Source organism: Orbicella faveolata, unplaced genomic scaffold, assembly GCF_042242905.1.
Source record: "Orbicella faveolata isolate gen_17 unplaced genomic scaffold, um_ofav_v1 contig_47, whole genome shotgun sequence".
Classification (NCBI taxonomy): domain Eukaryota; kingdom Metazoa; phylum Cnidaria; class Anthozoa; order Scleractinia; family Merulinidae; genus Orbicella; species Orbicella faveolata.
The window spans coordinates 7,455,927-7,469,938 of NW_028301577.1; the positions used below are offsets into that span (position 1 = coordinate 7,455,927).

Below are 14,012 nucleotides of genomic sequence, written 5' to 3' on the forward strand. Positions count from 1 at the left end.
TGAAAGGACTAGGAGTATTTCTACTCCCCCCTGGATGGGATGCTAGTCCATCACAGGGTTACCCCCCAGCATTAAATTCGCTGGTACCCATTTATAGACCCGGGTGGGGTAAGGCACTGTGAGAGTAGTGCCTTGCCCAAGAACAACTCGATGTCCCCAGTCAGGGCTCAAATCCGGACTGCTTGCTCCAGAGTCACGCACATTTACACCATGAGGCCACTGCACCTCCCACACTGCAGTACTAAGACTGGCCCTTAATGAGTAATGAACAAATCATAATTGCAAGCAAAATTGGCATCAGAGCAACAAAATGCAGTGATACAGTTTATGTTTGAGTACATACCCTTCTTAGTCGGACCTAAATAATTCCTTTCAGGTGTCTGCGAACAGCCTGGAGGGAATGGATAAATACAGAGTTTGTATGGGAGTTCAAACAGAATTCATTAAGTAGAGCTGTTCACTTACAAAAGCGTCCATCATCAAGAGAGTTTTGTATGTGATTATTTCAGGCCTCCATACATGTCTATCAACATTTCATCTTTCCTAGTTAATTGGACCATTGTAATTATCAAGATGAAAAACTAAACCTTTCATTATAGGACTGATTACAAGGAGTAATGTAATGCTAATCTCCCCTTTTGCTGTAGTGCCAGCCGTCAAGTTGGATTAGCCTTAACGTGATGTCTGGCATGTGCATTTCTAAAACAAGTACTGGTATGTCACCATTCCTCCCCTAGCCCCCTTTCCACTGTGGCTTAACATTACTTGGTAGTGGAACATGTTCCTAACACTCATAAGTTTATATTTTCTAGCCTGTAAAAGAGACTTCTAGGGTATACAGCTTTCCATTCTCTACTTGCACAAATCCTATAATACACCTCTTTTACCCTCCCACCAAAAGTTTGTATCATCGTTTCCAATTTTTCCCAGGACATGAAGATGCCCCGAGAGAAATCTAAAACAATGCCTATGCAATTTTTTTTTTGGGGGGGGGGGGGGAGGGGGGTTAAAAGAGGTGTATAATGAGATTTGTGCAAGTAGAGAATTCTTTTCACCCTGTTTTCCAGGCAAGTAGCATACAATTACTTTTAATTTTTACAATTTCCAACTGCACCATTATAGTATAATTTTTGGTACTTAAACATTGATGGCCTTAAATTTGGAAAAATTCAACAACCATCTGAACTGATACCTTTTTTCACCCACCTACCCTGGAGTCAAGGAGATGACAACAAATTATTCAGGGTATCCTTTATTCCGGCAAATGATTCACAATGGAATCTATTTCTCATTATGTTTCTCTTTGTCTGTCTGTTGAACTATAAGGTACAGCTTGCCTTGCAGGCATAAACGGGAATGAAGTTGGGGAGGCGAGGGAGAAGGAACGCGTTCCTCCTCTCCGTCCACGCCCTCACCACCCTTCCCCTCCCCCTGCCCCACTCCGCTGCTCCCATATTCTTACCTCCCTCTCCTCTACCCAGGTAAGCCCTTATCTCGGAGGGCGGGCTCTGGGTACGAGTTAGGACTGCCTGGCGATTTCTGTCAGAAACAGACGCCACGGTAAGTATGGCTTCGATTACTGTACCTCGAGTACGAGGTCCGATCATGGTTCTTTCAGTAATTGTTATTGTTTTGCCCATTCTTCGTGATTTTACAAACATCAGTTTTGGTATTAATTCAGTCCTCGGTAGTACAAAGTCAATGGAAATAAAGATGCTCACCTACAACATTTGGTTTTCTGATGAGAAGATGCGGGAAAGAATGGAAGCCCTAGGGGAAATCGTGGAAGATCTTGAGCCAGATCTTTTGGCTTTTCAAGAAGTCACTCACGAAAATCTGGCAATCTTGCAAAAACAACGCTGGTTTTCGCGACATCACATGGTTCCACCCAACGTCGCGCAAGAAGGAAAGCGGCATTTTGTCGTTATTTTGAGCTCGTATCCTGTCGAAAGATGGCAAGGTTACCAGCTCAAGAATTCTAATCGCACACTTGTTCTAGCAGAAACAAAGAGCTCTATTTCATCAGTGGGTGTTAACTTTGTGATTGCAACCACGCATCTAAAACACTCTGGTTACAATACCAGAATACGCGAAGAACAGTTAAAAGAATCATTTAATATTATTTTTGCTTATGACAATGTTTGTGTCATGGGTGATTTGAACATTGAAGATAAAGTTGATGGAGATGTCATTCTGCCATCGCCATGGATTGATGCCTGGTTGTCAATGCCTGGAAATACTGATAGTAATGGGTATACTTGGGACCGAAGTAAGACACCATTTGCCTCAGTGCTGAAAAGAACTGTAAATGCAACTAGTTATCAAGCTCGGCTTGATCGTGTTCTTTGCAAACTGCTAGACTTTAAAGTTAAAGAGATGAGAGTTGTTGGTGATAAGGTGACAAAATCTGGTATTCTCCCCAGCGATCATTTTGGCCTGTTTACCATCATAGAACTAGCAGAGAAAACTGAACATAAACATGACAACAGTAAAAACTTGCAAACTGAAAGTGAGGTTTATTTTAATAGACCAGCTGGGTGGGAAAAGTTAATTGAAGTAAATCCTACTACCTTAAACTCTCAAAGAAAACAAAAGATTGTTCGAGATGGCTTATAAATGATTGAAGAAAGCTGAAGAAAGTGAAAATGATTTGAGTTCGAGATAACGTGATTCAACTGTAGGTAAATAACTTATATTTAGTGTCCAGAAATAAATAAGTGGAAAGTGGATTCCCAAGAGAAGAAACTGGAAGAAATTGGAGAATATTTTTAAAAAACACTGTAGAAATTCACTTGTTTATTTCAATTATCAAAATGTAAATTATCTTTTCTCCTGTCATCAACAGCTTTAGCCAGGTTTTCTATTGCCATTAGGTTATAGAAGCATAGCTTTAGGCACAAGCTTTCTTAAAGTTCGTTTTCTGAAAGAAATTTGTTCTTTTTAGGGGTGACATTTTGGACTGACAGTGTGTGTTAGTTGAGCTATAGAACTGAACCCCGGCCAGGGTCACTGTGTTGTGTTCATGGACAAGGCACTTTACTATCACAATGCCTAGCTTTCTCCACCCAGGCATATAACTAGGTACTGAGAAATTTTGTAGGGGTAAAAATAGATTTGAGCCACGCCCACAGAAGAAGATACTGGTTTAACACAAACATTCTTCTTGTTTGCTTTTGCCTTCTGATACTGTTACAGTTACATATTATTTCATCAAGGAACATGGGAAAATTGGCAACCACAACGACATTTTGAAGTCATCTTGAGTCTATTATCAAGTAGGGAAAATAACAGTCAAGATGTTAATTTATAGTGTGAAAGTTGTAAGAACATATTTAAGTGTTACTGTATCACAGTCTTAATAAGAGTTTGTAGGTGTCGACAGTTAAATTTGCGGAATAAACTTAAATGAATACTTTGGCATGAACTAAGTGAAATTGGAAAAAAGGGGAGAACATTTCACCTCTGATAAAGTATTAATTTTTTTTCTGAAAAAACTTGTTTTTCCATATGATACATATGGAAAGCAAAAGATTATTCTCTTTTCTTAAGCTGCCTGTTCCACCTAAGCTGGTAGGACCTTGGCTCTGGAGGCACATGATTTGATTGGCTATATTCTTGAACAAAGATTTTCAGTGATTCAATCCTTGTTTGATCAATAAATCATTTGCCCAGAGCACCAAGAACAGACCTTACAAAGTTTATGAAGCAGAAGACATGATAAGAAATTTTGACTGGAAGTTCCATTCATATGTTTCGTTATGGCAGGGCATGTCAATTTTGCTCTTGGGCAAGTGAAAATGGAAGTTTGTTGGTCCAGTGGGCAAGTGAAATTAGCCGCAAAACTCTCATTAAAGATGAGCAAAACAATGAGTTGAAAGCATAGATTAATTTAAAATACATCCATTTGTGTCACTGTCCAGTATCTTCACCTAAGTGAGCTCATTTTGTTTCGGTCTATCATTGATCATAGACAGTACTTAGTAAATGATGTACATAATGTGTAGTTCCAGAAAATATCCATACCTCCCCCACGGAAGGGATTTTTTCTAACACCTCCCCACCCCCCCAGAAATTCCAGTTAAGCTTCATACATTTCTTTAAATTTTTTGGTCTCATAGAACCCCCACCCCCCAACAAATTCCAATCCCTTCTGTGGGGGGAGTATGGATATTTTCTGGAACCGCACAATTGATAAGGCATGAACATTGTGCACATATTGGGCAAGTATTATTTTAGTGGGGACAACTGAAAACTGAAATATACTGGCCCAGTTGGCGACTGGATTTCAGGGATTTTTTTTCCTGCCCTGGTTGTGAAGGTTTTTTTTTTTTTTTTAATAAAGAACATTTTTTATTGTTATTACAACACAAAAATCTTACAATACTTACAATAGAAACTGACTACAACAAAAGTACTTACACCTTACACTAATTACAGTACATTTACTTACACACATGCAATTATTAATCGTCACTCTTTTTACAATCACTAAATTAAACAAATTAATTCTGACATCTAAACTTAATCTCACTACAGTATAACTTTTAAGATATTAACATATTTTTTACATTTTTTAGCAATTACAAACGAGACAAATTAAAGAAATAACAGTTGCAAGGAAAATTTCGGACGTTTTGATATTTAAGAGGAGAGGCATTGTTTTCTTACTCAGGAGGAAATTTTTCGAGACTGTATCTATACCTGATTTTGTTAATGAAGTCCAGAAGGAGTAACGCATCCTCATTTAATTTTATGGAGGATGTACATTACCAAAAATTCTCCCGTTAACTTGAGCCAGTTTTTTTCAACTTCCATCAGACAATTAGAACTAACATTTTTATACAGAAATCAAAACAAAAAAGCAAAACTTTTCAAGAGAAACGAGAGAAATTAGTCTAGAGCCACCCTTTCCCCTTGCCAAGGGCCCACTAGCTTACAGGGATAGGCGGCTCAAGGCCCGGACCGGGGGGGGGGGGGGGGGGGCGGTAGGGGACGCCACCAGTGCCACCCTTTCCTAGTGCCAATGGCCTCGCTGGTTAAGAGGGACGCGCGGCTCTGGGGATGAGAATGATGTTGCAAAACATGAACATGGCTTCCAAGGCTTCTTTAAAGGCGCCTCGAGTTCGAGGTTGGATGCTGGCTCTTTCAATAATATTTATTGTTCTGTTCATTCTTCGTTCTTTTACAAATGTCCGTTTTGGTGGTAGTTTATTCTTTGGTAATAAAAGGCCAATGGAAATAAGCATTCTCACCTTCAACATTTGGAGATCTACTGAAAAGATGCGCGAAAGAATGGAAGCCCTTGGCGAAATCGTGGAAGATCTTGAGCCAGATCTTGTGACTTTTCAAGAAGTCACTCGAGGCAATCTGGCAATTTTACAAGACCAACGCTGGTTTTCGCGATATCATTTGATTTTACCCAACGTCACGAAACAAGAGAGGCCGGAACTTGCTATTTTGAGCTCATATCCTGTTGAGAAGTGGCAAGTTTACCCGTTTAAGTATTCTGATTTTCCGCGTCAACGTAGAATTGTTGTAGCAGAAACACATAGTTCTTCTGCATCGGGGAGTGCTAAATTTGTCATTGCAGCTACGCACTTAGTGCACTCTGGTTTCAACACCAAACTACGCGAAGAACAGTTAAGAGTCAATCAAGATTATTTCTGGCTATGACAATATTTGTGTTATGGGTGATTTGAACATTGAAGATAAAGTTGATGGTGATATTATTTTGCCATCGCCATGGATTGATGCCTGGCTGTCAATTCCTGGAAATACTGATAATAATGGGTACACTTGGGATCGAAGTAAGACACCATTCACCTCAGTGTTAAAAAAGTCCGTAAATGCAACTAGTTATCAAGCCCGGCTTGATCGTGTTCTTTGCAAACTGTCAGACTTAGAAGTTAAAGAGATGAGAATTGTTGGTGATAAGGTGACAAAGTCTGGTATTCTGGCCAGCGATCATTTTGGTCTTTTTACAGTCTTAGAACTAGGACAGAAAACTGAACACAAACATGACAACAGCAAAAAGTCACAAACTGAAAGTGAGGTTTATTTTGATAGACCAGCCGGGTGGGAAAAGTTAATTAAGCATTAGTGAATGGGTAAATAGATATCTCTTGGTGGTTGTCAGGCCCAGTTTGCTCGAAAGGTAGATAACACTATCCACTGGATAAATTGCAAACCAGTGGAAAGTGCGGTTTGTTTTGTCAACAATTATCCACTGGGTAGCAAGTTATCTGTGGATAGTGTTATCCATCTTTTGAACAACTGAGGCCAGGAGAAGAGATGGTAGAAAGCAGGATTAACTATTGTTTTTTCATACCTCGGCAGTCATTAACGCCTTCCAAACTAAAATGTGGCATTCCAATTTGGAACAATTCTGAAGGGTACTGGTATTTGATGCCGAAAAAGTTTGTGTTTCCGATTGGTTTTGGCTTATTGGAAGGAGAAAAAGAAGTGTTCAGTTGAGTCCGCCAGGGACAATACATCCAATTTCACCAAAATGTACAATTTAATGTAAAAAAGATCGTGCACCCATCGCGCTTTCCTTTTTTAGAGATTCAGATTTTCTGATCTCCCGGCCCACAACTTATCAGAATAAAACGGTCATCTATCTATGATTCTAAAAGGATTCAGAATTTCTGATCCCCCAAGACTTTAATAGATTCAAAAAACTGATCCCCAGTCCACAACCCGTCAAAGCAAAACAGTCATCTACTTATAATTCTAAAAGCATTCAGAATTTCTGATCCCCATCACTTCACGGGACAAAAACGGCTATCTGTTCATGGTTCTAAAAGTATTGCGAATTTCTGATACCCCTCCCCCACCAAATCTGCCAACACGATAGAAAGAGCTGTCGATTTATAATTCTACAACAATTCAGAATTTCTGATCCCACATGACTTAAAGGGATTCAAAAATTCTGATCCCCCACTGCATAACTTATCAGAACAAAACGGTCATCTACCTATAATTCTTAAAAGGATTCAGAATTTCTGATCCCCCTTATCAGGTGACAGGACAGAAATAGCCGTCTATTTATAATTCACAAGAAATTAACTAGATGTCTGATAGCTAAAAAGTAACGATTGGATAGTAACTTTAAACACATTACAGACAAAATGAATCACAGAGCAAAGGGCATCAGAAAAGTACACAAATGAAATATTCACAGGTAGGTCATTATTTATAACGATTTAAAACCACGCCAAAGGATCGAGACAAAAATTGCAGTTTCATGCCGGACAGTGAAAGGTTTTATTTTCAATTCAAAAAGATATGAATTTAGGCTCCAGAATTACAAGATGTTATTTAAAGTTCACATCAAAGATAACAAGAATTTTAATCAGGACTCAGCTGCCGTCTGCGCCACCTCCGTTTCTGCTTTAATGTGTTCGTTTCGGATTGACGGCCGCTATTCTTGCCTTTTTTTTCCCTCTGCTCTGCAATGAAGCAATTGAAGCTAAATATTTTTATAAATAGCGATAGAATTAACATTATTTTTCATTAATCAATTGATCGGGAGTGTATTCTTTTGTAAAGAATAAAGAGCAGTATGTAGGCAATGCGGTAGTGAAGTGTATCGAGCGTGATCTGTAGCTTCAAATCAATTCAGTGTAAACTTTAAGTTACCTCTTCAAAAAGCACACTAACAAGCTATTATGCAAGCATTTCATACATAGGAAATGCGTGTGAATAATTTCCTTGTTACGGGTGCTAATAAAATCAGGAGAACAAACGTTTTTCTTGTGTTTCAGTGATCGCGAAATAAATATAACAACGAAATTTCTTCAGCCACAACATTGATTTCGATTCAAAGATTGAGCAGCTAACTATAATGTTGAGCAACAATTATGATATACTTACTTTTCTGCGACTTGCCTTTCTTTCACCGAAGCAATCAAGATACTCATTTGGACTTGGACAAATCATTCCATGTTTCTTGCTGCTATTGACAATGTTGGATTCGAAATTGCGCGCAAATAACCGACTCCTTTAGAAAGGGAATCTGCTGGTCAAAAGTATTCATTTATCAGATTCACCGAAGGATTATGGGATCGGACGGAAACACCAAAATGGCGGGCGAAGATCGTGGTGAATGTTGTTAGGATTCGATAACAAAGCTCTGTTATTTTATAGCCTTGCTCTACGTTGGAAAGCAGTCACAAATTGTTTACAGATGTCCGTTGTTATTCCAGTTGAGTCAAATCCCAGTAAAGGTGGAAAAGTATGAAGTTTCGTCGGTAAAACAGTGTGGCAATCAAACTATTTGCCAGCAGCTGGCGGTTTCTCTTACACTCGTCAGGTTTACAGAAAGCTTATGGTCCCTGCAGCTTTCCAAGGTAAACTGATTTTCTTGCATAATTTGTGAAGGTTCTTGAAATACTGGAAACGTTCTGGCCGGTTAAATTGATCGTGGAAGATTACAGAAGATGCAGATGCTTTAACACACTGTTAAGTCTTGTTGATTTCGTGAATGCAAATGTTCATTTCCTAAAGGAGTTATGAAAGCAACTGTATTCAACACAACAATATACAAACAATTTCGCGTTGGGAAAATCATTCATTGTGAAAGTACAATAAGTGCAATAAATGTGAGCTCTCTCATGTAGTTTACATATACTTCATATAGCTAGTCTATATCTTGTCTAGGATCAAGTGGGCATACATGTATTTATTATACAACAACTAAAACACAAGATATCAAAAAGCAACATCCTTCACCTTTTTGATTTTCAGGTTGATGGTGGTGCTCTTGAGGTTATGTTAGATGTGCATATTACATTATCAAGACCTTTTGTTTGCCACTTATTACTTGAGTTGCAAAAGACTGATGTTATTTTCATTAGGGTGGTTGAAGTTCTCTTTAATTGGGCAGTATTTCAAAGGTTTTTTTATAATTTGGCATTTCATTATGCAAATAGAGGTTATTTAGAACAGCAGATATAATTCACAGCTAGGTTACGGAAAATTACTTTTCACCACTTCCAGAAATTTGTACATAAGGCTTACCATAATTTGAAAAACACATGATTCATGGATAAAATTAATTGAAAAAAATACTTTCATGAAGAAATTAATGTAATTGAAATTTGAAATTCATTTCAAGAATATTTTGTGCTTTTCCGGTCACGAAATCTGTTTACATTTCATGAAAATTTACTGAAGAATGTAAACATTTACTAGACTCCAATTTAAGTAGCTGAGAAGTGTTTCAAACAGGATTTTTGAAAGATATATATTAAATTTAAGTAAGTTTTGTGATAAATCGCAACATAATGGAAACTCATTTTCAGCCAGATTTTGTCCTCCTTTTGCATCTGGATGTGCCTGGTTTTTGGTATTAAATTTTAATGTACAACTGTAGCAGGTTTAAATAAAACTATGAGTTATTTATACATTTTCCTATGTAAATACAGAGATTTCACTCAGGTTTAGGATTTGAAGAGCAGGTATCAAAGTTCAATATAAAATGAGTAATGAAGAGTTTTCAATAGTTAGCTATATATTCACCACCTGTGACTAAGAAAGCTTTTGGCTAGGTTAATATTAAAGTGCTACGTGTACATGAGTGATGGATAATTTTTAGATTGGCTGCTATCTTTTTACTATCTCTGGCTTTTGGGTAGCTTATCACAGTGCGATATGAGTGATGGGTAGTTTTCAGATAGGCTATCTTTTTACTAACTACAGCAGAGGTAGGTTTCAGATGGGATAGTGTTTTATTGTTCAATATAAGGACTAGACTTCAGATAGTTTTTGGCTTACTACAGTAGTGGTGGTTTTTGGATAGACAAGTTAGTGGATAGCTAGGCCATCTAAGTATCTGTTGAATATCTATACAGGAAGCTAGTTTTTAGCTAGTCTATCTATTTCCTAACTATCTGATGGATAGATATTAGTTAACTTTAAGCCATGCCAAAGATAGCTATCCTCTATCTACAAAACCTCTTGGATAGAAAAAGATAGAGATTTTCATCCGTCAACCAGGAATGAGATAGTTGCAAGTAGCATGAAGTTAGTAATAAACTAGTAATAAGATATGATCGTTTTTGGGAGGGTTTCTTTAACTGAGGACAGCAAACTATTGCCAGCTACCAGGAAACATCTCCAAGATGAGTGTGCCAAATTAAAAAAGAAAGAATAGAATTGCTTGTAGCATTAGCTGCAATACTTGCATCCATATCTGTCAGGTCTTTATAAAAACAATTTTACCCACACCCTTCTCCTTTGAGCATGGTTAAACTGGTTGTGTAACTGAAGTGTGAATGAACTGGTAGCCCACTCAAAAAGTTAGACTGAAGATGTAAAAACATGTTGGGCAAAGCTAAAGTCCATGGCCGCTGCTATATGACAACAGGTTTTTGGAGGACACTGTATACATGTATGTAGAGTACATTGACCCACTTAAATGTATCAACTGCAAATTTAAATGTACATGTAAATTGCAGTCTTTAATTGTCATCCCTGTAATGCACTGCAGTGTTCCTGAACGCTCTCTTTGTTTGATAACAGTGAGGTGCCTTGTTTCCATGTTAAACAGAAATTGTTAGAAATTTTTCCTTCACACAAGGTGAGCTAATTCTGCCAGAGGAAGTGGAGTCTGCATTTATGCCTACAGTTGTGCAGTTTGAGTAATCTCACTTTTTTGGTCAATTCTGAACTTTCCTATCCTCTTAGGTACTGTTTGATATTGTTTTTTTAGACTTACAGCTACTGTAATTTTGAAGTGCATAGATCATTGTAATACAATGTGTGATGTTTACAGTTACTTATATTAATGGACTGCTGTGAAGAAACTTGTTCTTCATCACTCTCTCAGTATAATCTGAGACTGTGTATGGAATCTGTTAAGAATTATGCTATATTTGTATAAAATTTCTAATTGAATATTGTTATCAAGAAAAAATATTTTGATTAGACATTGTTCAGGCAGGCAGCAAGATCTAAACCCTGTCTTCAATGTTATGATTTAATGTGGCTACATTGGATGTAACACTGGCTTTGCTGCAGGGGATCAGAAATTCTGAATCTTCTCCTGTGTTCTTTGGGGGATCAGAAATTCTGAACCCTTTCTAGAGTTCTTTAGGGGATCAGAAATTCTGAACCCTTTCTAGTGTTCTTTGGGGGATCAGAAATTCTGAACCCTTTTTAGTGTTCTTCGGGGGATCAGAAATTCTGAACCTTTTCTAATGTTCTTTGGGAGATCAGAAATTCTGAACCCTTTCTAGTGTTCTTTGGGGGATCAGAAATTCTGAACCCTTTCTAGTGTTCTTTGGGGGATCAGAAATTCTGAACCCTTTCTAGTGTTCTTTGGGGGATCAGAAATTCTGAACCCTTTTTAGTGTTCTTTGGGGGATCAGAAATTCTGAACCTTTTCTAATGTTCTTTGGGAGATCAGAAATTCTGAACCCTTTCTAGTGTTCTTTGGGGGATTTGAAATTTTGAATCCTCTCTTGTGTTGTTTGGGGATCAGAAATTTTGAATCGTTTTCTATGGAGGTACCTCTCGAGACGAGAAATTCAAAAAAATCATTTGGTGTCTTATGCGTGACTTAAACATTACATTTCAGTTCAAATAAAGAATAGGAAATTGCTTGGAAGAATTTTTTAATTCCTTGCAAACAGGGAAACTTTTCCTCTGAGTTTTAACACCAGTTTAAGATTCTTAGTATATTGCAAAAATCGTCTTTGGAATTAAATGGCAATCATAGACTTCCGTCTAAGCTCCACGTTTCACTTTAGGCCAATTTTGCACTCATTTCCAACGGAACTTCCAAGCCTGCAACATAAAAATAACTTTTCTCCGAGACAGGTTTCTATTTTACACCGAAAAAGTAGCCATTTTTGAAGTGGTTCTTGGTATTTACTCTGAATTTTATCAAATTGGAACACCACATTTTAGTTTGGAAGGCGTTCATTTAGTTGTTATGTTTTCTTTTTCTTTTCTTAATTCCATCCTCATAGTTCTGAATGCAATAATAATAACTTGTCCTTTTGTAGTTGTATGTCTGGTCACCCTAGATTAACCTAAGGTGACCATCGTAATAAAGTTTTAATCCTTTTTTTAAAAAAATTGTTCATATTTCCTAAGTGGGCGGGAATTGGAAGAAATGGAAGTACATAATTTTTTTGCTGCATGTTTTGTGTGTTATATCTTTCAAGTTATATGAATACCACAAAACCCAGGGGAATCCTTAAAGAAAATCGCAGGGGTGCTTATTGAACCAGTTACTGCTCACATGTGGCATTCTCCAAACCTGTGGGATGTATCTTTTTTAATCTCATCAGTTTGCAAAGAACATGATCAAGCTGAGCTTTTTTAAGCTCATTTGAGTTTCTGATCATTGCAGAAATGAGCTGAAACAGCAATGCAAGTTAATATTGTAATGTAATAGTTCAATTAGTTAATCTACATTAAATTACTTGATTGTTTTAACAACCTGTTGAAAATTGACATTCCTTTGACAGCCCCACCACTCACTGGTTTTTGCCTTGCCATCTGGTAGCTCTAGGCTGATATATTCTGCACGAAACCCCTTGTCACTATTTTTGTGTGGATACTTTGTTATGAAACATTTTTAAAAAATACCCCTTTCATATACCTACTCAAGAACACTGCATCCCTTTTCTAAACCATTTGGAATGAAGTTAGTGAACAATACTACCAGAGAACATCAAGCATCACTTCAAGAGATGCTAACCAGAAAACAAGTAATTTATATTCAGTTCACGTTCACATTGGACTTAATATAACTGACAGCCGAGTTCCCTACTCTTTCAGAGGGGGGCGTTGGGATTTTCGATTTTTCGGTTTTGGCTATTTTTTAGAATGTTTCGTTTTTGCGCCAAAAAACGTCGGATTTTTGGTTTTGGTGTTCATTGTGGGTTGCGAACTTTCCGTTTCTTAGCATTTGATTTTCGGTTTTTGTATCGGATTTGGTATCCGATAGGGTTTGTGGTTTTTCCTATTTGGGTTCCGGTTTTTCTTCGATCTCAGCGTCTGCACTAAGTACTGATCTCGAATAGCCGCGAAACGCAAAGTTGTACAGTTAAGCCCTGGTCAAACGGCCCATGATAGTCGATGATAGTTGAAGCGCGCGCCTCCGTTTGACCACCAACTATCATGCACTCATCGACTATCGTCATTTATCATTCATTTGGAGCTTGTTCAAATTCTTCATGATAGTCGATGATAGTTTTTCTCGTTTGACCACCGCACATGATAGTTCGTGATAGTTTTTCGGTCAGCTGTTTTGGTATCATGCGCAATATTTCCTTGTAAGCGGCAGTGTCCTCCAATCGCAATTTCTCCACCAATATCAACATCCCGCTTTCGTTTCTCCTGTTGATCCATTCCCTTGTCCGTCCTCTCTTCCACCAACGCTCTCCAGATTCATCGTCCATACATTCCTCCAACAAATCGATCACCGGTAAGCAAGCTGCCGCCCTCTTTCGTCGCGAAAAATTCATAATTTACAAATTTGTCTCACGCGACGCCATTTTAGATTTAGCAGATACCAGCCATGGCATTCACAAATACTGTGATGAAATTATTGTAGTTTTCCCCCCATGCTCCACTTGTCACCATTGTATCAGATCGATAAGGATTTTCATAATTGGGATGTGAAAATTCATTGGTTTTGACGCCTTGTTTTGTATGCGGTTTTCGGTTTTGATCGAACTTTTTTTGCGGTTTTGCGGTATTGAATGATTTTTTCCACGGTTTTGCGGTTTCTAATAGACCCCAATGTCCCCCTCCTTTCATATACTTCAACTTGTGAAATCCCTACCCTTTTGTTTACCTGAACCCTGAAAAGGGTAACCCTTTTGGGCGAATATAGGGACTACCCCCTCCCTAGGTGGAAAATTTGGTACTGAGTCCTCTAAAATTGTCAAAACTCCCAATTAAGGTACAAATTATTGCTGTTAAATCCCAAGAAACTATTCATCCACCCCCTTTCCATGATTGTTACTTCCATTCCAGAGTTGCATAACTATGAA

The 14,012-nt window shown here is 37.9% G+C and overlaps 1 protein-coding gene, 1 long non-coding RNA gene and 1 pseudogene across 3 annotated transcripts; all 3 read left to right on the forward strand.

The window, feature by feature from the left end:
• The first annotated feature begins 38 nt into the window (after nt 1-38).
• LOC149096975 (5'-tyrosyl-DNA phosphodiesterase-like) lies at nt 39-3,424 on the forward strand. 2 transcript variants are annotated; one of them, XM_089279083.1, is made up of 2 exons: nt 39-1,560; nt 1,682-3,424. In XM_089279083.1, the coding sequence occupies exon 2, from the start codon at nt 1,702-1,704 to the stop codon at nt 2,614-2,616; it is 915 nt and encodes a 304-aa protein (XP_089135209.1). In that variant the 5' UTR covers nt 39-1,560; nt 1,682-1,701; the 3' UTR covers nt 2,617-3,424. The 2 variants fall into 2 exon arrangements, with proteins under 2 accessions (XP_089135209.1, XP_089135208.1); XM_089279082.1 differs by having other exon boundaries at nt 39-3,424.
• A 1,629-nt stretch (nt 3,425-5,053) lies between these two features.
• LOC110055046 (5'-tyrosyl-DNA phosphodiesterase-like) lies at nt 5,054-7,747 on the forward strand (annotated as a pseudogene).
• A 195-nt stretch (nt 7,748-7,942) lies between these two features.
• LOC149096976 (uncharacterized) lies at nt 7,943-12,450 on the forward strand. Its single transcript, XR_016204063.1, has 2 exons — nt 7,943-8,351; nt 8,749-12,450. It is a non-coding gene; the product is annotated as an uncharacterized LOC149096976 (long non-coding RNA).
• The last annotated feature ends 1,562 nt before the right edge of the window (nt 12,451-14,012 follow it).